This window comes from Neomonachus schauinslandi, chromosome 4 (assembly GCF_002201575.2).
Source record: "Neomonachus schauinslandi chromosome 4, ASM220157v2, whole genome shotgun sequence".
Taxonomy (NCBI): domain Eukaryota; kingdom Metazoa; phylum Chordata; class Mammalia; order Carnivora; family Phocidae; genus Neomonachus; species Neomonachus schauinslandi.
In genome coordinates this window covers 48,863,791-48,888,961 of record NC_058406.1, presented here as the reverse complement: position 1 = coordinate 48,888,961, position 25,171 = coordinate 48,863,791, and the positions used below count along the sequence as shown (strand labels likewise).

Here is a 25,171-nt window from a genome sequence, read left to right as displayed (position 1 = left end):
AAAGATTTTATTTATTTATTTGAGACAGAGAGAATGAGATACAGAGAGCATGAGAGGGAGGAGGGTCAGAGGGAGAAGCAGACTCCCCGCTGAGCAGGGAGCCCGATGCGGGACTCGATCCAGGGACTCCAGGATCATGACCTGAGCCGAAGGCAGTCGCTTAACCAACTGAGCCACCCAGGCGCCCTATGATACCATCTTAAATATGGATTTTATAGAATGTATTACCCTTAGGAAACATAACCCACGAATTAGCAAGAAAAGATTAGAAATAGATGAATATATGAATAAAGATCATGATAACAAATTAGTATGGACATCAAGGTGTTATGTGTTTTGCTTCTCTTTGAGTCCAATCTTTAAAATAAGAATGCTTATAGCCCGGTCAATTTAGCAAGAGCTTCAGCTAAGAACAGAAAACAAAAGCCCTCCCCCCTGCCTCACCCCACCCGACCCCAGAAGCTGCCATGAGAACTCTCTCTACCAACCCTTACCAGGAAGGTTGTAGAAAATGAGTGTAATAGAAAAAACGGGACTTTCAAGCATCGAGTTGACCAATGGATCTGCTGATGTCATAAGCCTCTTGTCACCAGAGTTTTCATTTCAGTTGCCATGCTGGTCATAAAGCCACTGCCAGGGCCCATGCCGAACACCGGGCACACCGTACGTTGCAATTTGTAAGTAAGGATGGGGACACCTCTCACTTTATGTGGTTCCTTCTCTATGGGGTGAGGAGAACAGAATGGGGAAAATCACACGTGGCCACCCATACTGTAAGCTGGGATTCAGAAGAAAGAGTAGTTTGGTGAAAATTTCTATTACCACCAGCCCATTCCATTTGCCACTGGCTTTCCCGTCCAATTCGTCACCCCAAATATGTCAAGAAAAAAAACTGTGCAACAAAACATCCTTCTGAACTAATTCAACTTCAGGGTTTATTTTGAAAATTTATTGAATTATAGCAGAGGAGACCCACTCAATTAAGCCAGCCAGACTGATATTTTTCTTCCTAAGAGTATGGCAATATTTATTATTTTATCTCCCTATGAGGGGCTGATTAAAACTAGGAAACATTTGCGGTATCACGATATATTCAGAATAAGGTGGCTTAGGCAGGCAAAATGGAACAAAATTATAGGGCCAATCAGTACTTTCTAGTCCATAACTTAACAGATTTTCTTTAAAAACTGCAATTTAAAGATAGGCATTATGATTTTTTTGAAGGGCCTCCCACTCTTTTGTCTGCGGCACACCATACCCTCAAGCTGAAAGAGGTGCCATTGACTTCTACAGACAGAAAATGTGTGATGTTCATTTTAAAATTACTAGTAGAGCCTGCTATTGACCATCTAATTATGCCGAGTTCCATTTATAAACATAGCTAACCACTAAGTTTATGGAGACTTTTTGTGCTGCTTTAATAGGATATTGATCGAGAGCATAGTTTGAGTGGACTGCCATTGAATTGTGTAATGGCAAACAAAAGGCAAGGTCACGGCCACTGTTCATGCGAGGGCTGCAGTCTATTTTTTATTATAATTTTTTTGTTTCTTCCTTTAATGCTCAAGCCCAAATGGCTTCTTTCGAAAGAAGGGCCTGCCTAAGAATATTAATTTTACAATTAATTTCCACGCAATGACCACAACTCTCATGTTACTTCGCAGAGGAGCAGGAACAGGCCACTTGCTCAGAAAGGAAAGTTTCAGATCTCCTCTCTTTTAACCAAGATCTAAAATTCCTGCATTTTCAATGGCACCCCAACGGACTGGACGTTGGGCAGCCCTCATCCTATACCTAAACTTCCTCGTGAGTCTGTCTTTGCGAGAACATTTTGTAATTTCCAAGTTTGGGCTTGTTCCTATCAAAGAGCTTCATTTTCTTGTTGTACCTTGGAGCCGAGGTAAGTCTGTTGTCCTTGCTCCAGCGTGTCAGGTTAGAATACTGCCAGTTGTTCCTATTATATTAGCTGGCCAGAGAACCCAAGCGCACGGATACGGGCACTCAAAGTTCCACAAAGGGCCTCGAGACTTCAAAAAGAAGTTGAAAAACGAACTGCAATTTGGATCCTAATGATGATTCCGGTGTGAAAATATAGAAAGAGTGCACATGTCTAAGGCAGAAAACAGCCACTAGGGTGCCACCTCATGCCAGGCTGAGGCAGACGCCTGGCTCTACTCACTCCCCCCCCCCCCCCCCAATGACAAACAACTCGGGAATCCTGTAGCCACCCAGCAGCCCGGCTTTGTGGCAGAGCCAGGACAGTTCAGCTGCTGGATTTACTAGATTCTGCAGCAGGGCAACGGGAACCAAAAATTCAGTCTGGGTAACTGAGAGTGGTTTTTACACCCAAAGACGCTAAGGCTGGCCACAGTGTACTGGGAACCCTGGCTTTTCAAAATTCCAGGGCCATGAAGTCATCCCTAGCCACGAAGTTTACTTAACCCTTGCAGCCCGCTCGGGTGTACAAACCACTGCTAGAAAATTAGAACCCGCCAGGCCAGAGTCACAATGGCCCGTGTGTGTATTTGCGGTTTTCCTCTTTCCCAGTGAAGTATTTAAGGTTTCAGAGTCACCCCACCAACTTCAAGTAAAACAGTCAGCACTTTAGAAGGAAATGGGCAGAAGTAGTGGATTTTTCGGGAGGATTTTTCTGGGTTCATCCCAGGAAGGATATTTGGCAGCCTCAAAGCACACACTTTGAGGAAAACACTGGTGCAAAATAAACAGGAGTGGGTACTGACAGAGACAACCATCGAAGCGGGGTCACTTAGCAGCCGGTCGAGGGGGCTCTCTCTTTGTGGCGGCTTCATGGGAAAGAGACCCATCTGAAAATGCTTCTTGGAGGCTTTGTTTGAAAATGCAGCATCATGTAAGAACCCTTCCAACAGATGGTTCCTGTCTTTTTCCTCACAGTATCATGCTAACACAACTTTAGTGATTCTGAACCACATTGTTAGCACTTGGAAACCCCCTCCTCGGGAGCAGAGAAGACCTCTCTTTCCCTCTGGCACCGTGTCTAGTGGTCTGTATTCCCCCTTCCCGACCCTCTCCTGGAACAAAGTAATAAATAAAGACAACGACTTTCAGATGGCCCCGTCACAGGGTAGGAAAGGTAGGAGGAGCGCCAACAGACCTCTACTCTTAGGCTGCAGGACTTTGTTTGTGGCGAAGAGAGACAGACCTCTCCTTTCTTGCCTTTCGTGGACTCTAGATAATGCAAAAAATGAAAAGGTAGGTAGGCAGGAGGCAAGGGTGAGAGGGAAATTAGTGAGACTGCAGCAGGAGCCCCTGATTCTAACAGCTCCATGCATCTGATCAGTATAATTTAATGACGAGCAACCTTGCCGCCTGACCCTCACCTCTGAACGTGTGAAGCTAAGCCAGCAGCTTTCTCTGGAGTTTCTCTGCCATTGCCACCCTGTAGTAACACGATTATAAACAACAAACTTAGCACATAGTGATTTCAGTGAATCCTCATGAGGAAATGCTGAAATCGCACCTCCCTCCTCTATTAAATTTAAAAAGAGGAAAGCAAAAAACAGAAGCTAACTGGAAACAAGAGGAAAGTAAATATTTATATTAGCAAATTTTCAAATTGCATGCTAAAGATTCAGGAAGAGGGAAAATGTTCAAACTACGGCCACCATTAGTTTGACATTTCCAGGCCATACATGTGGTCATAAGTGTGACTGGGGGAACTGGGTGGGGCTGAGATAAATAAGAGTGGGTTAAGAAGAAATGTGCAACAGGGTGGAAGAAATTCAAAGACACTGAGGCCATTAAAAACATCCAGATAAAGGCCGAACTCTTCATAGAATGAGTAATAATTCGGGGGAGTGGGCAGATGACTGGCTGCAGTGCAGGTGATTTTTCAGGAAGTGAGACTGTTCTGTAAGGCACTGCAATAATGGATACATTTGTCAACACACAGAACCTACAAGGCAAAGGATGAACCCTAATGTAAACTTCTTATAACAAATGTACCACATTAACAAAAGAGGTTAATAAATAGAGGAAACTGTATTGGGGGGAGCGTAACAGTAAAATCCTGTACTTTTTGTTAGCCTAAAACTGAGAACCTAAAATTGCTCTTAAAAAAATAAAGCCTATTCATTAAAAAAATCATAACTGAAGACAAATCCAGGGGGAAATCATTTAATTAAGTATTTTAGTTGTTTTGGTTTGTATGAAAATAGCCTTAACCTTTTTTTTAATGCACAGATTAATAATCTAAAAGTTTATCAACTCTAACAAGAAATGATTTTTAATTAAAGCACATAATCTTTGGATTCTGTTTAGCTCTGTAATGCAGTTATAGGAGAGGTCATGACAAAAATGTCTGCCGTCAGCTAGCTGAGCACAGCAAAGTAACAAGAGCAAGTTTCTTAACCTCTTTGAGCATCACAGTCTCCTTCATCTATAAAAAGGGACAATAACAGCAACCGTGGAAGGACTGAATGAGATTATGTTTACAAAGTGCCTAGCACAGTGCCTGATACATAGTATATGCTTGATAAATGCTAGCTACTGTCATTTTTCATATTAGTATTGTGCTCCTAACAGAGCTAACATTATGCATTTAATCAACTTATGCGCCAGTTAGCTTATTTCTACTTCAAGGTTGCAGAATGCACCCCCCAGCCCCACTCATTTGTAAAAAGTGTCCACTGCACCTCTAACATGGACATAGAGCTCTTCCAACTCGGGTAAGGGGGCAGGGCTGCAAGAAATGGTTAAGGATTTTGACTCCTCCTGCGGCTTGAGTGTTCAGTCTTTCGGAAAGGTGTGTGGGTGAGGAGACCTGAGCTGGGGGCTGGATCCTTACCCCAGCAGCCGAGGTTCTCTTGTGACATGTACCCCGACAAACCTGGATTAAAGATCTGCAAGAGGGAGGGGGGCTCTGGCCAGCAGTTTGGCTTGAAGCCATGATTTAGCTGACACAGCCCAGTCCCACTCTTGCCAAACAGTTTTAGTCAGCACGAGGCCATGTGTGAGTGAGTCCTACAGCGATTACACAGCAGTGTGCAGAATCGAAAAGCATTCAAGAGCCGAAGGACGCTCACGATGCCAGACATCAGCAACATAACCCCCGAAATGGGGACAGGAAACAAAACCAGGTCCCTCTGCAAATTCAATCTGTGGTCTGCCCATACCCTCTGGCAGTCTTGAAGGCAGGTTTAGAATTCGCTTGGCAACCATGCTATGTAGACTGAATGGAGGTCTAATCTAGCTTGGAACTGATAGGCCTTGGGATATAAGGTCTTAAAGGGACATACGGAAAGTGGAAGAGGGACATGATTCTGGGGATGGTCCTGAGCAGCATGGGCCTTCTCTACCACACCCAGGCCTTGGGACACTGACGGTAATAAAGACAAAATATAAGCATTACAGCAGCCAGGGTAGAATAAAACGGTCTGGTGCTCCAATGTTAGAGCTAAAAGGATTTTCTTTTCACTCTTGAAGGCTATGTTTAGTAAGGGCTCAATGACGTATTTCCCTGTAATGCCATTATGACATATATATGTGTGTATATATATAATCTATATCATATTATTATTAAAATGACAAGAAAAATGTGGGATAGCGATCCTTTTTAAAAGTCTTACAAAGTGAAAAACATTTTTTTTTAATCTATAAATACATTATTTGACCATGGTAAATGACTGGCTAGTTAGCTGTGCGAGGGCAGGCAGCATATATCCTGGGGATAGAACAAGGTCATCTCGTCTCTTCTTCACTGGTTGGTACTTTAAGCACATTTGATAACATGGCAGCAACTTCTCCATTCCAACTCACACCCTCCTGCTCCTAATGCCTCATCCCTTATGGTTCCGCCTCCCTAACACTAGAACACCCCAGCATCAACCAAGGGTCCCGGCTCCCAGAATTCCCACACTCATAGTTACTTCCCCCTACTTTCCCTGTCTCGTCACACATTGTACATTTCTTCAAGTCCCCTTGGGCCTGTGTAAGAGGACACTTTCTAGCATTACACAGACTTAGCTTTAACTATTTACCCACTGTTTGACTTTGGGTAAAGGACTTAAATAGACCCACAATTTAGCTCATTTGTAAAAAATTAGAGTAATTACTTATCTGACAAGTTTATTGCAAAGATAATTTATGCAACACACATGAAAACATAGCAGAGCGTCTGGCAGATAGTGAATGCTCAACAGTCATTAGATTTTTTTGTCTAGCCCTCAGACTCCAGATCCTCTGCTTCCATCTTATATCCCACTTTCTGGATTCTTAATAGTCTTCCAGCTTTAAGAAATAAGAATAGACAGAATCTGAGCCTGTGAGATTGGGATGGCTTGGCTTGCTTGACCCGACATCTTGTCAGAGATGGACTGGTATACTCAGTCAATCTTGCAATACTGTAATGCAGTGAATGGGGGGTATGAACTTGAAATGAAAGTATTTATTTTTACTCCACCTCATTCCACAAAGGATTTGATGCAGCTTGATACCAATGTTAACAATGTAGTCTTTTGAAGTAGGAGGAGAATAAAAAGTAAAATTTTAATATTTTCTACTTATATTTTCCTCTTGTTGTTGGCACCCACAACACTATACTCATTGCAGGTATGCATTTAAATAATAAAAAAAAAAAAGATGTTTTTGAGGGAAGGCAAGAGTAAAAGTGTGTGTGTGTGTGTGTGTGTGTGTGACAGAGAGAAACAGAGAGACAGAGAGACTGAGGGAGAGGAGGGGAGAATCCTATACCTTCTCCTTGGACTGTCTGGGTTATGTCATAGCAAAAATACAATGACCCCTTTGATCAATGCAACAGGGTGGTGACAGGTACTCTTAATTCATTGTTGTTGGTGATTATTGACAAGCCGGTAATGATCATGCCATACTGTGTCACTCAGGCTGAGGGCATTAGCATTCTTTAAAGGTCACAAACAAATTCTTTTAAAATGCAGAATTTCTTAGAAACCAGGGAAGCCTCAGAAATTTTTTCAACCAGGTTCACACTATAAAGTAGGGAATATGTGAGACAGTCAGGATTTCAGTTCTTTCCCTGTGTCTCACATTAAAATGATATTTAATTTTTTCTGATTTAAATTCTTGGCTGTCAAATAAACTGCGTGGCGAAATTCTTCCAATGGGTAAATGGAAAAGGGATTCTGAAAGCTATTTATGTCTCTTGGAGGCTGAGGCAGACAGCACAAACCCAAGGCAAATCTGTACCAAATCAAAGCAAAATTATACTTACTCTGTGACACTCTTACGAGCTCAGTCACACTAAAAACACCTGATGTGACAAAACTGTCTTGGAAGCCCAAATGTCCTGGGGAAACAAAAACAAAAAAGAAACAGCGTCATAAACAGAAGACATCTGACAATAGAATCCTAAATATTAGTTTCATTGTGATTAAAAAGGGCAATGTCTAATTTCCTACTCTGCTCTATTAGAGTTGACGTGGGCGGGGACAGTCATTTCGTTACATAGCTGGTTTTCTGGTTTGAATCTGGGGGCTATGGAAAGCTCTGACACAACTGGGTGATTTCTGAAATGGTTTTAAAAAAAAAACTCAACAGGAAATCTGAAACAAAAGAAGATTTAAAATAAATGGTTACCTTGGCTGACCTCCGAGACCTTAACAGCTGGGCTGAAAACAGCCTACCTAGGAATCAGCCAGGGCACCTAAATTCCAGAACAGTTTTTCAACATTATTCTCTAAAGAAACATCTGATCAGGATTAGCTATCCACCCATTCAGATCAAACAAGATTTAAAGATGTTCTCTTCATTTTTAGAGGCACCACAGGGTGAAATCTTGAAAAAGCCAAACCAGTAAAGGCAAGCCTCAACCCTCGAAACATGAAAACAAATTCTTTTGAGCACAAATAAAAATTTAGATTTGTTTTGAGAACAAGAGGTTTTTTTGTGAGTGGGTGGGTTGAGTCTTTTCTCTCTCTCTTTTTTTTTCTTTGAGAAAAGACAATAAACCAATGGTTCGACACGACAATCTTTGAATTTTGCATCTGCTTTATTTTTGCTGGATATAATTAATTCCTTTAAGATATCTGCTATTACAATCTCTTATCATTTGCTTGTTTATTTTTATGGTACTTCAGGAACATAAAACTTATAAATAGCAAGGAATACATAATTTAGGATATGTTGTTTCCTTCTCTGCTTCTCAAGTTTTCTGATTCTGAGTCTCAGATATATAAAATCTAGTTGAGATGTGTCTTTAGGGTTAGCATAATCACCTCCTTTAAAATCAGGGCTAAAGGAGAAGCTCGCCAAAGGGATTTTTAAAATAACTGTCCTTTGAAATAAGAAACATACTTTTAAGAAATGCAACATAAGAAAACAGGTCAATATGAATATATAACAAACAGCCCACAAGTGAGATTTATGTTATTGACAAAAAATAGATTTTGCCCACTACCAAGGGGAGGCAAATTTACCTATGGTATAGTTTACCCACCAATAGATTCATTAAATGTCACGCACACAAACACATGCAACAAATCACTATGTTTTGGAGAATTATAAAGGTACCGACAAATTATTCTTTTTCTGGTTGCATTAGAATTAAGAAAGATTTTTTTGTTGAATTTAAAATATTTTTCAGTTAATTTTTATATCAAACACAATCTATGATATTTTAGATAAAACAGCTCTAATTTCTAGAACATGCAGTAACTATAAATTGCTTTTTAAAAAAGATTTTATTTATTTGTCAGAGAGAGAGAGAGTGAAAGAGCGCACAAGCGGGGGCGGGGGGCAGCAGGCGGAGGGAGAAGCAGGCTCCCCACTGAGCAAGGAGCTGGATGCAGAACTCGATCCCAGGACCCTGGGATCATGACCTGAGCCAAAGGCAGACGCTTAACCTACTGAGCCACCCAGGTGCCCCTATAAATTGCTTTTTAAAAGTAAAATGGCAAACTTTCATTTGAAGATGTGCTTAAGAAATTTCACCTCTTGAACAACCACCACCCAGGTCTTTGGTTGACTTTAATTTGGTAAGCGCCTGAGGTGTTGTCTCTTGGATAAAGAGAGCTGAGAAATAAAAATAAGCAAATAAATAAAAATTCTCTAAAGTGGTCTCGGCAAAACGGACTATAAGATCTCTTCCTATTGTGACGTTGACATCACATTAATCCCACAGACTCTAACAAATGAAATCCAACCACAACATACATGAAATTTGACTTAAACACATCTAGCGAGAGGAAACGCAGGGTTGAATGGGAAACTCGGGGTTGATGTCCCGCTCTTGTTCATCGCCGTCTGTGGCTCTTGCTTGCGGGCTGATACTTGCTTCAGTTCCAACCTTTGAAATTCCTTCAAGGACAACTTCACAAGAATTTCTGTACAGAGTGAATGTGAACACATGCACTTCACTCGCACCACCAAAAAAGCAAGCACTGAATCTTGAAAACTAAGTTTAGCGTGGCGCAAGGACTCGGGAGGGGGAAACACCTGCGAGCATTCATTCCAGTATCACCTCTGGATTGCCTCTTCTCTTCTCTCCACCTCTTAGATGTGGTTTCTCCCGGGTTTGCACTCCATAGCACAAATTTCCTAGTTACTTCCTCTGCTTCCACGATATCAGTTACCAGTCTTGACTCTGATATTTATGAAAACTAGAATAACGTTTGTTTCATTTACCACTGTATTTAATGCCTGGGACAAAGCAGTTAGTAAGAGAATACTTGTTGAATGAGTGGATGGATGACTCTATAGGCCAATGACTCTCAAATCTCTGTCTTTTGCCAAGAGCTCTCTCAAAATGTTTATTGGATATTTCTACCCAGATAGCCATGGGTATCCTCACACCCAACATGTCCAGTGCCAATGTGTCCAATGTTCTTCTCCTCCCCAAGCCTGTTCTGATGCTTTGGAATTCCCTACTTCAGAGAACCATCCACCACCATCTTGTTTTCTATGTTTTGGTGCCATCCCTAACTCCTGCTTCTTACAAAAACCCACATCCAACTAATCCTCACTGATTCCATTTTTTACTATTTCTTAACTCCAAGTTCATCTCCATTCCCCCTCCCCTGCCTCCCTGCCTTCCCTCCCCAAGTCTGTGGCTCAGGCTTTTCCCAATTCTTACCAGTCTGATGGGGCAGCCTCCTAACTATGTTCTCTATTGTCAGTCCTGGCTTCTCCATAGTCTACTGTCTACTCTACAGCCAGAGCTGTCTCACTAACAAGCAAATCTGAAGGCTCATTCATTTATTCAACAAATATTTATTGAGCACCTACCATGAGCCAGGCATTGTGCTAGGGGTTCAAGATACAGCTCCCACATTCAGGGAATTTACAGTCTAGGATTAGAGATAGCTGAACACATAAATTATTTTAAAAATTATAAACAGTATAAATGAAATGAAGAAAATAACTAGGAAACACTTTAGAAAGGGTGGTTAGTGAAGGTCTCTCTTAAGAGCTGACATCTGAGAGACACTAAGGAGGGAACCAGGAGAAGAAGGGGAAAGAGCTCTTTAGGCAGTGGGATTAGCATGTGCAACGGCCCTGGGGTAGGAAAGAATGAGATGCTGGAGAATCTGAGATAAATCCAATGTGTTCAGAACTCACTGCCCTGTCAGAAATCTTGTAAGAGCCCCACGGAGAGCACGGGGAATAGCACAAATTCTATCACATGGCATACAACCTTGACAGCCTCTATTTTCCTCTCTATGCTCATTTTTTAAAAAAAGATTTTATTTACTTATTTGTCAGAGATAGAGAGAGAGCACAAACAGGGGGAGCGGCAGGCAGAGGGGGAAGCAGGCAGAGGGAGAAGCAGGCTCCCTGATGAGCAAGGAGCCCAAGGCAAGCCTCGATCCCAGGACCCTGAGATCATGACCCGAGCTGAAGGCAGACACCCAACCGACTGAGCCACCTAGGTGTTCCCACTCATTTGTTTTAAAAAAAATCTCTTCTCTCTCTCTTCTGGCCCTACCCCTTGGGCCTAAGGGAATACTTGCTTCACCATGGTCCTGGTTCACTCCTCTCCCCACACTGTTCCCTCTTCCTGGAAGGTCTCTGTCCTTCCGGCACTTTGCTTGGCCAACCTCCTACTTGTCCTTTAGGACTCAGCTTTGTTGTCATTCTATCAAAAGCCTTTCCTGGTTACCTGCACCACTGGCAAAGACTCCTTTTCTCTTTTCTCAGTACTGACCAGGTGTATGGAGTATACCTCTAATCTAGGACCCAGCACACTGAACTGTAATTTTGTCTTTTTCTCATATTAGACTGTGGGCCCTTTGAGAAAGAACGTCTTCTGTGCCTCCAGGTCCTAACACAGTGCCTGGTATAGAGTAAGCACTCCAGGGGTGTCTCTGAGGGAACACAACCCAATTTGGGCCTAAGGATGTTTATTTTCCTTTTTATAGAAATGTTGACAGAACTTTATTTTTGTCTCTTTCTCTCTCTCTCATCTCTAGCAATGTAGTTTGAACTAAAATGGAGCCAATGTACATCTGAAAACTATTAAAGTGAACAATCCAAATAGTCCCTCCAGACTAAACAGGAGAAGGGCTGAAGAGCCAATCCATTTAGGATGGAGCTTCCAATCAAGAAGGTGACATCAGGTTCTCTGATGAGAAATGCCTGCGGGGTTGTCCTATTGTTGTGATTGTGGTTCCTATGTTGGGGGACTGAGTTAAAACAGAATTAAAGGGCAGCATGATTTAGTGGACCTAAGGGGCCAAAAAAAAAAAAAAAAGAGTCTAGTCCCAAGCTTAAAGTAGGATCTTGTGTGATCCTGAGAAAGTCGCTGCAAAAAATCATGATTGGATCCTCCTTGTCCTCTGGGCAACCTGCTCCCTCAGGCTGATTTTAGTAGAATGCGTGTAATTTAGAGGGTGGACTATATGTGACTGTACAATAATCAGAAAAATTAAAATAAAAAGTAGAATGATTTCACAAGTCCTGATGTGACCATCTCCTCTGTAATGTGTCCCTGGGGAAAGGTACATGTAAACACTCCATGTAACTTTAAGGGATTATGAAACTGGTTTTGCTCCTTCACCAATTATTTGGAAACCCACTGGTGAACTCTAGAGGAAGAAAGCAATGAGAAATGAAACTTAAGAAATGATGGAAAAAGTGACACGTCTAATGTAATTACTAAGCAAACTTGAGCAGATTAATATTTCATTCTCGCTAACACAGACCAAATCATAAAAATGACTTTCAGGGAAATAACACTAATCTGGGTGTTCTACTTTATTGCAAGATGAGAGAAAAATGGAAAAGAAAATAAAAAGGTCAATTTCAGTAATTCTGAACTTCGATGTTCACACTAAAAGATCCTCAGTTGGAAAGCTGATTAAACGTCCCAAGATTTACATTTTGAATAGAGTCTCTCAGAAATGAGTGCATTCTGAACTACTGTTCAGGAGCAACTGTATTGTAGCTCGAAAGGAGGAGCAGATCCTTTCTCATTTTATATAAAATGGCTAAAAAAGTTCATTCATTGAAATCATGTTCAATGAATTCCCAATTAGGGTACAGATTTCAATACCTTGGAGTCCGTTGTACTCACAGTGGGGAGATGAGGCTTTCTAAGAGAGGCAGAAATATAAAAAGCCAAATTCTTTTATGCGTGGTTAGGAAAAGCAGTTCTCTTTACCTCAATGATATCAGCAGTTATTACGGAAAATGCCATTATATGGGAACCAAATCTCATCTCATGAAGGGACTGAACATCTATCTACCTTAACAAGCAGGGAAGGAAAAAAAGTTCGATTTGCAGAGAGGTAACCTTGCAGAACTGTTCAGAGGTGGAGGGAGAGTAACAGCTTGGGACAAACCATCCAGAGGGTTGGTCTTGAGAGGAAGTTTGAGTGTCCATGAGGCAGAGAATGTATTCGAGGAGGTACATTGACACACTAGATGGTATTTCTGTTTGTCCTGTTGGGATAGCAAAGGGCTCTCAGCTCTAAATGATCAAATCTCATCTGGCTCATCAGGATGCAGACAAACTGCAACACACAGGTCATTTCATCAAAAAGAATGCATCTCTATTCTATTCTCCCCTTGGTAAATAAGGTTCCATCACCAGGAAAAGACAAGCCAATGACCAGGCCTTTCCATGCCTGTGTTTGGGCTACTCAAAAGGAGAAGGGGCCCCTTGTTCTCACGCACTTATATTCCGTAAGTATTAGAGCCTGCTTGGGATGTGCAGGCTCTGTGCTAAGTCCTGAGGACACTGCTCTCACAGAATTTACACATTCATCCTTCTAAAGAAAAGTCTACCTTAACCACACTGCTCCTCCCTGGAATTTTAATTTCTCCTTGTGCAAACTCCCCCCATTGGTGTACACGCCACCTGAGGAAAGGGAATGTGGCTCCTTCGTTTTTCCCTTTCCCCACAGTCAATACATTTTAGGTGTGCTCAGTCAATACCGTTGAGTAGAACTTCTGCTCTACTTGTCTACGTCTTTCTACCTTATGTGGGAGTTCTTTGTTTATCTATCTTAGCTCTGCCCCCTACAACAAACTCAGCAAGGGCATGGTTGGATCTCATGATTTTACACTGTCCACAGCGCCCAGCACAATCACTTGGTCTAGGTGTGTAATAAATATTTATTAGTGATCCATTTGAGTGACTTGAGATACCCAGATTTAGTAGCCCTCTAAAGCACAAGGGAAATTATTATTAGCTTACCTCCAGGGATGCCTTACTTCTGTGCTCTTAATTTGGAATATCTTAGAAAACAGGTTTTTAAAAGATGGGGTGGTCCATTAAGCCCACATTGTAAAATTTTCGTCCCATTTTTGATGACTATACATTGAGTATTTATTTTGTCATTCATTGATAATGAGATATTATTTTTAGAATAATTCCTAATATTACAACAAATGCCAAAAATTCGGACAGCTACTAAAAAGAATGTAGTAGCAATAAAAATAACATAGACATTCTGTTCGTGTGATTAATCTTTACAATGGTGGAGTTTCATTCGGTAGCCTGCTTACGGTAAACATCAAAAGACTGACATACATTGCTGGCTAAATATTTCTATATCTAGAAAGTTGTGTCTGAGAATTTGTAAAACAAAGAAGTGGTATTTGTCAACTAATAATACGAAAGAGGTGTTTTGAGATTCTCAGATGAAAAGGGTTTTATAAATGCATTTGTACTATGGTTATCGTGATCCTGGTTTATCACAACACATCAAGGAATGGTCTCTAGTATGGGAATAATGTAGTCTTAGCTGAAAAGGAGGATGAGTCAAGAAGCGATTTTAGAAGATGTGTCATGGGACTTATGTACTATATTGACTCCTTTCTTTGTTGCCCCAAATTTCCCTGCCTTGCTCAGGTATTTATTATTCCATACAGGTACCTAATCTGTGTTTTTAGTTTGTTTGTTCTGCCATATCCATAAAGTCAATATTTGGTTTACTGCTTTCATTCATCAAATATTTATTGGATGCCTATTATGTGGCAAGCACAGTCCTAGGCCCTGGGGATTCAGCAAAAAATAGCACAAGGTCTTTATTCCTGCGGGGGGGGGGGGCCCAAGACATTCTCAGTTAAGAAAGATGTTTACACCAAGATTTCCAGTAATGTATTTATCTAAGAGTGGGTCTTTTTATAAGACCTTTCTAGGAAAGACTATCGCAATGTCCTGTGCCAAGTCTGCTGGCTGTCCATACGTATCCATGATTGACAGCTACAGACCAGATTCCTAGCCTCTTTCAGGAGTGAATGGAAGTGATACAGTCAACTTCTACCCGACCTGCCTGAAAAGAAATTCCTGCCCTAGGCACTCTTCTTCCTCTTTTTATGAACTAGAACAGTTTCGACCATGAAGACAAAGACCATGCCCATGGGATGGCAGAGCAGTTGGACAGAGGGAGCATGGAACCCTGAATGACAATGTGAAGAACTACCCTGCCAACTTAGCCTGCTCATCTGCAAGAATTACCAAAAAGAAAACGAAATTTTAGTGTACTCAAACCATTGCATTTTTTTTCTGTCTCTTTGTTACAGCAGCCTACTACTTACCTTAACCAACATAAGTGCCAATCTTTCCCTTTAGAATCTAAAATGTCACGAATCAGCAGCCCGAAGGCCAATTCCAGTCTGCCAGCATATTTTGCTTGGCTGGCACAGTATTCTTTTTTTTTTTTTTACATATGGATGTTTTTAAACTGGACATGAACTTAAAAATGTGCCACACTCCCCAACAGTCTTTATTATATTTCATTTACGTAATGATCTGTAAGGCCCCTGTAGGCACACAAAGCTTGCTAGGCATTTTCTTTCCACGTTAATCTACTAGCATGGTAGGGAGAGAATGGATGGATGGTCGGTGTCTTTTGTCTGATAAAAAAAAAAGCCATGAGTATTTCATGATTCCTTTGAGAATTAAGTTTATTCTTTGCTAGGTAGTTAAAGCCCTTCAAAATCTGTCCTCTAGGACACCTTTCCAGCGTTTAAGGTATACTTCCAATACCTCCTAAATACATACTCTATATGTGGCAGCCAAGATGTCCCACTTGCTATTCTCCAAATTTTGATATGCTCTCTCCTCCACATTAGAATTCGTATCAGTGCTTCCCCAAATGTGTTATGTATAATAGTCCCCCCAAATGCCCCACAACAAACAAATAAAAACAGGGACGCCTGGGTGGCTCAGTCGGTTAAGCGTCTGCCTTCGGCTCAGGTCATGATCCCAGGGTTCTGGGATCGAGTCCCGCATAGGGCTCCCTGCTCCGCGGGGAGCCTGCTTCTCCCTCTGCCTCTGCCTCTCTCTCTCTCTCTCTGTCTCTCATGAATAAATAAATAAAATCTTTAAAAAATCATGAATAAATAAATAAAATCTTTAAAAAAAATAAAAACAAAAACAAAGATACAAATATATGTACAATAAAGATTTCCTTAGTAAAATAAATTCAGAAAACACCATCACACCCACCCTTGGGGAACAACAAGAAATATTTACACGTTAAAGCCTCTGAGAGTTCCTGCAATAAATAAAGTTTCTTAATATTATTTCTTTAAAATTTTTAAAGATTTTATTTATTTATTTGAGAGAGAGTGAGCAGGAGAAAGAGCATGAGAGAGAGAGAGAGAGAGAGAGCGCACGTGCGCAAGTCGGGGGGGAGGGGTAAAGTGAGAAGCAGGCTCTCCACTGAGCAGGGAGTCTGACACTTAACCGACTGAACCACCCAGGCGCCCCGAAGTTTCTTAATATTATTTAACTCACGATTTCCCAAATAACTTGACAAGGATACCATCTGTTTCTGGCAAATACCATTCTTTATATAGATTGTTCTGCTCCTTTTCCTATTTTCCCCATTTGGTTTACACACCAACGTGCTGAGCGGGAAGCAGAATCTGAACTCTTCGAGCTAATTCACACTTTCATGCAAGGCCCAAGGACACTCCATGTCTTTACTTGCAATCATTCTAACACATCTACATTAGGAAAATGGATCAAGCCTGTAACAGGTGTTGTAAAGGTAGGCTACTTATCTGAAAAATTTATCCCAGAACCTCTCTAGATAGTATTGATTTTCATCAAAAGTGTAGCTTTCCTTTATCTGGCATTTATGTGTTTGGCACTGTGCTATGCACTTTGGACATATTAGCTCTTAATTCCTGCTGCAACTCTGTGTAGTTGGCAATAGTCTGATTTTATAAAAAAGGAAGCTTACGCTCAGAGAGCTTAAGTGACTTGCTGAAGGTCACACAGCTAGTGGCAGAATTTAGGATTAGAACACAGGTTCATTTAGTTCACTTTACATAATAAATGTTACTGCATGTTTATCTATCATATATAATACCAGAGACTTGATTTATTCAGTCTAACCCAAAGGCCTTATCACATCTTTTCACCAATTCCTGCACTTAATAAGGGAAGAGTAGTATTTCATTAAATTAAATTTGATTGCTCAATGACTTCACATAAAGAGGGTTTATGAGTTTGAGTTACAAGGATTAAGCACTTAATTAAAGGATGATGTCTAACAGATAGCAAAACATTTAAATAAAAAGTGAAAAACGATTTTTACTTATTTGCATGTTTAGAAACACTGAATGCACGGCAACATGGAATGAACTGGAAGCGAAGAGATCTTAAAGATCATCAGTCACAGTAATCATCGTGTTGTAACAAAGGCTTTTAATAAAGTAATGAAGGCTGATTTTAAAAATAGTAATTCGTTTAATATGCTTGCCTTCCTGTAACTTCTCTTCTTTACCTCAATTTTATCCTCTGGAACAGGCCAGAATAAATCTAATCTCTCTTCTATTTTGCTACATTTCAAGTATTTGAAGATAGCCTCGGCCCCTAATTTTCTCTCCTCTAGGCTAAATATCCTTTCTTTCATAGTTTTGTCATGTCAACAAATTAATTTCCCCACTGTCCCTAAACATTTAGAGTCATACATTTATAAGGGCTCGCATAAGCAGAAATAGATACTTTGCAAGTGGAGCCAATTACAAATTAGTTATGTACAAGAACAGAGAAACACTTGCTTTACAGAATGTTTTTCTGAAGCACCATAAAAAAAAACTTAAAAAAAAAGAAAGAAAATTTTGCTTCATATTATTAACAAAAGTAAACTCCAGTATCATTAGCATAATAAAGTTAGTATTTTATAAGTATTTTAAGATTAATTTTGTTGTTTTTTAATGGACTTAGAAGTACTTTTTTTAAAGGATTTTTTAATTAACCTGGTTTTGAATTAATGGGTTTTTTTTAAGCAACTTTATTGTTTTTATGTTCTGAATCAAAGTTTTCTCTAAACTTGGACAGTAATAACTGGTAATCTACAAATAGATCAAACTATCTGTAATAGCTTTAGTTTCTGTTTATGAACTCTTACACATACTGGAGAAAAAAATAAGGAAATTTATTCTCTGAATACATCGGAAACTGATTACCTTAATTGAAACAGACATGAAACTGGATCACCCGAAGGCTACCCTGGATTATGAATGTAAAACAGCAAAAAAAAACTTAATGTGCATTGTCCTTTTCTTCATTTTTAGGTTTAATTCACATGGCTGTGAAAAATTACAGAGAGCCCTGCTTGCTAAACCACCTGAGGACACATGCAATCAAGGAAAGAAGATGACCAGGGACCATGTGCTAATTTTAAGACACTGATGTTGGTTCACCAAGCTGGGAAAGGAAATCATCGATGAGTTGAAGCAATGTATTCTAAAAGAATCCTTGCAATTCCTTGTCCAAGACTACAAAAAGCAAAAGAAAATTACAAACAGGTAGATGTCGTTTTCCAAATACATAATAAAATTAGTTAATGTTTAGAACCACAAAATACAAAGAGCTCTCATCTTTTTAAAAAGTCATTTCTTCGTGTAATTCTTGTTCTCTTATCCGGCAATTACTTAATTACTGATGCCATAATTCACAGCGTTTATTAAATTATAGACTCTATATTATACATTTCTGCAGATACTACAGCATGCCACAAATCGTGTGGGCCACTATACTTTGAAGTTTGCTGGCTTAGCACAAACACAAAGTATTTTAGAAGTACCAGAAAATTCTTTGTGAATATAACAGAATGAATTACACTGTTCGGGCCATGTCATGTTAGCACAATGGAGAAATACTTTTAAGACTTTAAAGTCATGTAATACAATTCTAGGCTGGATTTTTCTTGTTAAAAAAAAAGTAGAATGGGAGTGATTGTGAAGAGAAAAGGGCCAATATTTGACAACAGAAATCAGCATAACCTTTTAACTGTAGCAGCCATGGGTGACTGCCCTTTGACCTTGAAAGATTATGTGGGATTTCAATGACAACAGCTGGAAGTGAGCATGTGTGAATAGAGAACACGGATCTGAGGCCTGATACAAAAGACTGCAGAATCTCTGCCCAGATCGGAGTGCTGATTAGAAATTGTTTCCCGGTCCTGGCTTAATAGGGTGTGATAATGAAAGTTGGCTTTTTTTTTTTTTCTTTTAATTCTTCCAGCAAGAAATCATCGTTGGTAGATTTCTTCCATACCCACTATCCCGTCAGCCCCTCAAATCTTCCGGGCTTTCATATGTTAACAGGCCCTCCTTCTTATGGATACAGTTAAAAACCAAACTTTGTTTTACAACCTACTCGTCTCAGACAAAACTTCTTTAAGTTCTTGAGTTCCTCTCCTGAGTTTCAAAATAACTTCTGTGGCGTTTCACACAGGGTATGATTGTTTTTTGTTTAAGGACGTGTCATGCACAGACACACACGTGTGCAGACACACAACTTAAGAGCTCAGTGAGAGTGGGAACTGTCTCTCTTTCATCTTTTTAATTCCACCATTTGTACCGTGTATACCACATGGTGGGTCCTCACGCCATGGATGACAAATAGGCACAGAGATGAAATACTGCTTCTTATCCACTCATTCTTTCTATTCTTCTTGAGATGCACAGGTAGATTCTTACACACACATTCAATAATTTCATCTTTTTCTTCAACCAAATTCACATATTCATTAGCAATTTTTTAGTGAAGTCAATAGGTGTGTTTGCCCAACGAGAGCACATGAAGAAGGTAAGTAATTATTTCCTTTCCCAGATAAGGTAACTCAACCCACTGGATAGAGAGATTTGACTGCTTGCTGAACGTGGGCGTTTCAATCCCTAAGACTCTCAATGAATGACATTCATTGAGCTGAAATGCACCTAAACTGTCACAGATGCAATCTCCAATTCCTATGTACGATACTCATACTTGCTGACATTGCTCTGAAACCAACAGGATGATGCCACATGATTACTGAAAGGACACTGGATTATGACTCATTTGCGTTGTTTTGGTTTTACCATACACTCCATCTTAACTTCTATTGCTCCAGATTTTGTTAACTCCTCTAGCTCTGGATTTTGCTAACTACTCTAGTTTCTATATCAAATTAGCAACTTCTTAGCTTCAGTAGGAGGTGGCCTTTCTTTTAAATGCAAATAATACCTTGAGTCAGGCAGATGACCAACCTGGCTGTGTAGTAAGGGACAAACAGGGGCTGGTGAAACTGGCTTCCAAATCAGACATGGGTTGTCTGCTTACATCCTTCTATAGCAACTCTAGATGTTATTCCAAATAAGCCATGGGACAGATTGTTTTTCAGAACAGACCAAATCCATTTGCCGTTTCAAAATTCTATAAACAGAGTATTAAGGAATTCAATTCCCACAGCAACTATATGAGCGTTGGCTTTGGCTTTATGGGAGTTTCTGCCAAGCTCAGATATTTGTAGAACTATTGGTTTAGAGTCTCCTTTGCAACTCAGAGCAGACGGGACCATGGCTTGTGATCTCAGTTCACTTTAAGGACTGGGTCTTGCTGGTGACAGGTATACGTGATAAATGTTCCAGAAGGCTGACCTAATTTCCGCTGGAGTGAGTGTTTTGCTAAGAACATTCCCTCAAAGGGTCAGCTTGCAACCAAGGACGTAGCCTGCCAGTGTCCATTCTTCTCAGCGAGTTATTACCATTAGTTATGAAAATTTGCTCAAAATGAAGCTAATTCTGCCTCACTGAGCAAGCTTCTCCAGACTTACTTTTGAACTGAAATAAATTACGTATCTACTTTAAGATTAGAAATTATCAAACACATTCAGTTTCGTAGTTTTTAGTCACTTGTGATCAGAAAACCCAAACACTCTAGGCTAAGTACAAATCAAGGCAAACCGGCAATGTATTTCTTTTCTCTTGTAAAGGGATTAGTATCTCGACATGTTCATTTATCTTGTCCTTCAAAAATTATATTTGCAAGGTATTTTTTACATAAAATATATCAGGAAGGAAGGTAGTAGGGAAATTAGGGTCCTGAATATCCTAAGTCTCAGTTGTCTCATCTGTAAAATGTCACTAATGGTTGCGCTTACCACAACTTTGTTAGGAATAATGAGATAATGCACTCAGACTGCTTAGCAAAGAGCCCAAGACACAGAATGTGTTCAAAAAACAGTCGCTGCTCTTATAAATAGTAAATATATTCTTTATATCTTAGATCTTGAATTCTGTAGGAAACTTTAAAAGAAACAACAGGTAGAAATAACTATGTTCTTCTGACACAGAGTAGTCAATTATGTAGGGGTTCACAGAAAAGTTGTGTATATAAATAACAATGTTGATAATATAATTTTGAGTGAATTTTTGAGTAAAAATAAAAGTATTTTCTAAAGCAAGTAACACAAAACTTATCATTAAAAGCAAGTCCTCTGGCATTTCTTAGGTTTTTCTAAAGTGAGATATAGGGGCGCCTGGGTGGCTCAGTCATTAGGCATCTGCCTTAGGCTCAGGTCATGACCCCAGGGTCCTGGGATCGAGCCCCACATCGAGCCCCACATCGAGCCCCACATCGGGCTCCCTGCTCAGCGGGAGGCCGCTTCTCCCTCTCCCATTCCCCCTGCTTGTGTTCCTGTTCTCGCTATCTGTCAAATAAATAAATAAAATCTTTAAAAAAAATAAAGTGAGATATAACAGCACTTAGAATCCATTATTTTAATAAACAGAGTTAAACTTTAGAAATCCAGTTCTATATTTATTTACAAATATGTTCATAAAAATATAATTATTTATAATTCCTAACATAATTTAAAATATAAATCTAGTCTTTAAATCTACATCTACATGGGTCAGGCATTAGCCTACATATGGAGACACAAATTTCGGCCTTAGAGTTTTGGGGTGATAACTATAGATACTCAACCTAGAAATGAACCCTACATCAATCTGTTTTTCAGCAGGTCAAGTTTTACCTAATTTCTCAACAAACAATGTACAGGCATATTTAGAAAGAGGGGAAATTTTAAAACGGCCGGGTTTTTTGTTTGTGGGTTTATTTGGGGTTTTTTTTTTTTTTTTTGGTCTTATTATTTAAAGAATCTGGCGTGCTAAAAATTCTTATTGGCAACTAAAAGCATGCTGCCTGTCCTAGAAAATAGGTATTTAGAAATCTAATTTTGTTTTCCCTATTTTTCAAACCAAAACTATTTGAATTTTTTTAAATGTGAAAATATTTTGGGTGGTATAAAAACACATACAACATAAGCAATATTAACATTAAATATAGAAACACCTTTTTGAAATGAACTACTCTCGAGTCCAGAGCCTCCACATTTTAGCTCCTCACTTCAATATAAACAGAGAGCCATCAGAAAGCATCATTAAAGAAAGGGTCTTGATTCCTTTAAGACTGCTTTAAATCAATGCTAAAAGAATTTGCCCTTTTAGGCAGAAGAATGATCGACATGTTTCACTTTACTGACTTTGATCACTGAAGCACTTTATGATGCAGGCCATTTCCTTCATTTTAGGGAACAGAATCTTTGTTTGACCCACAGAAGGGACCAAATACATCTTACACTCAGCTTTAGCTAAGTCAGAGCACTGGAGTTCTCGGAATATTTTCCGTGTTTCTCATCAAAGTCATCAGCATTTTGAGGGTGGGACTCCTTCCGATGTTCAGACCTCCCCTGTATGCTGTAGGATATTCAGCATCCCTGGTCTCCACCACTGACTGCCAGCAATATCCCCTCCTTGTCCAAGAGCGTCCTCACACATTCTGAACACCCCTCCAGAAGGGAGCCCTTGGTGAAAAACACTCTCTAGTGTAGAACACTGTCTTATGGATCTCATTAGGTATTTAATACCACGCAATTCTGCCCACAAGTGACGGGCTTATTGTCTCTATAATTAGAATGCAAACTCTTACAAGCCAGATTATTACAATTCTTTCCAAATTCCTCTTCGACCCCAGTCACGCCCTCTATCCTTCACCCTTACCCAAGTATCAAGTTCAGATATTATAGTTAGAAGTTGATTTTTAAAAAAATAATTCTATTTGAACTACTCCATGTTTTGTTTTGTTTTGTTTTGTTTTGTTGGGGGTGGGGGGTGGGGGCTCATACATAAGGTCCATAAAAAAAAAACAAAACACCACACATTTTGGAAGAGTCTTGGTTTCAAATATCTGTACAGCTCTGTGAACATATTGGCCAAGGCTCCCTGGCCTCCTCTTGTTGCTGAGAAGATATGCTCACTGTTAATAAACTCTCAGGAATCACGTAAATAATATTTTGTTTGTTCACAACATTATCATGGATCTAAAGGTCCACAGACTTTGCAGAAACAGAAAATAACATATAAATCTTGAAAGGAAATATTCATTCTGCTCTCTGCTCTCAATGAAAGGATGTAGGTGAAATAAGAAGAGATGCAGAGCCAACATGATCCAAGTCCTTATTGCCAAAACCAAACCAACAACACTCCAAAAATAAACAGGAAACAACAAGCTGCACATTGTCAACCAACCAGGAATTCAAACGAATGCCTTTGTCTCAACTGCTTGTTCAGAAGGGCAGCTCCTTCAGCTCGCTCTCATTTTTTTTTTCTCTAATCACTCTGATACTTTATTGAATACCTGTCATTTTTCCAAAAGAGCCAAGGGAAGATACCCAGTGCCAGGCTGCACCGAAGTCCTTCTGCTTTGTGATCGCCAACTGCTCGATTTCAATCCTTCACACTAGGAAATCTGTAAAATTTTCCCAGGTTGTAGAATGGTCCCAGACCAGGTGAGAACCCCGTGTGCATGGATGCATGCATGTACACATATGTGGTATGTGTGTTTAGTTTACTCGCTCAAAGACTGAGGCAGAGGAAGAGCACTTTTTTGTCAGATGTAAACCGTCAGGAGCACTTGAAATATTTTTCATGAACATAGGCATTTCTGGCCTTCAGCGTTGCCATTAGCAACAATACCACGAGGGGCATGATTTGTGGCTAATTTGAACATGGAGCCCTTCTGGACACATCTGGGGAAGCCAACAGCATTCTGCTCTATTCTACAGTAAATCGTCTGAAAATGTCAGTAAGCTCAATGGCCAATTCTGAGGCTCCAACCACCATCAAGAGGGTGAGGGTGAGGGAGAAGCTAAATGTGTTTTTTAAGGTGCTCTGACTATAAACTTCAAGTTTTCTCTACAGCCTGATTCGTTCATTCAACAAACATCTGTTGATGCCAATCTATGAGCTAAGTACAGATGACAAGCTTGGAACACATAGCGACATATCCCCTGTCCTCAAGGGCTCACAGTCTAGCAAAAACATCCTTTAAAGAACTAGTGAGGAGACCTGATTCACCCCTGCAAGACCCAATTCCAATGTCACCACCTTTTGATTTCATTTCCGTATCCTTAGAGCATCACAGACCTCTACACTGTAGGCTCAATAAATATTGATGACTGCCTGAGAGAAGATGAAAGTGTGAGACGCACTTACGGGGATCAACAAGGATAATCCTATAGCCAGGGAGCCAAGTGCGTATGTTGGGGGAGGGGAGACAGCAAGTACTTGTGCTAGATGATAGCAATAATAGATAATGGGGTCAAAATTGGATTCAATAAATTTGGACAATATTCTGTAAGTAAGAGTCAGTCCTGAGTCATAATTTAATCTATTATTATTAGGGGAATATTTTCTATAGCTTATTATTTATTTTTATAAGTCAGACATGGTTGTCGTTCAATTTTGTGATTTTAAGTTAACTAAACTTTCACTAATATGTCCAAAAAACATCTGCTGAACACCTATTCTTTTCCAGGCACTATGGGAGGCATCAGGGTGCACCTCTTTGACCTTCAGGTACCTACAGTCTAGTTGGGGAAGAAGGTCAGGTATAGGGACAATTATCATCGAACATGATACAGCTCTGTTAGTGGAAGCAGGCTCTGAGGGCACAAAGTCTAGGAGGGTTAGGGAAGGCTTCTTGGAATAGCAGTGATGGCCTATACAGTCCCCAGTGACCAGCAGGATTAGCACCGAGAAGTGGAGGAAAGTGGCATGGTCTCTTTGTGGGTATAAGAATAACAATAAAGTGACAACAGCTAATATTTGCTGAGTACTCACTGCGTGCCAGCTACTCTTCTCAGCCTTTTCATGTGTTACGTTCCTCTTAATCCTCACAGTCCTATGAGGTCGGTACTATTATGTCCTCATTTGACACATGAGGCAACCAAGGCACAGAGTCTGAGCAACGAAGTCAAGATCATACAAAGAGTCATTGGTAGAGATGGGATTTCAAGTCAAGCAATCTAACTGAAGAACCCATGTTCTTAACTGTGGCCCTATCTTTAACGGCATGGATAAGAATACCAACTCCAGAGGCCCAGGCATTGAGGAAGGGCTCAGGAGATGATGGTAAGATCATGAGAAT

The 25,171-nt window shown here is 40.1% G+C and overlaps 1 protein-coding gene across 3 annotated transcripts in view; it reads right to left on the bottom strand.

Moving 5' to 3' along the window:
• The window catches only part of NFIA (nuclear factor I A), a 359,380-nt gene that overhangs the window by 113,232 nt on the left and 220,977 nt on the right, over positions 1-25,171 (bottom strand). For all 3 annotated transcript variants that reach the window (XM_021679991.2, XM_021679992.2, XM_044914528.1), the window contains exon 4: positions 7,226-7,300. In XM_021679991.2, coding sequence (XP_021535666.1) covers positions 7,226-7,300 — 75 coding nt within the window. The remainder of the gene's footprint in view (positions 1-7,225; positions 7,301-25,171) is intronic.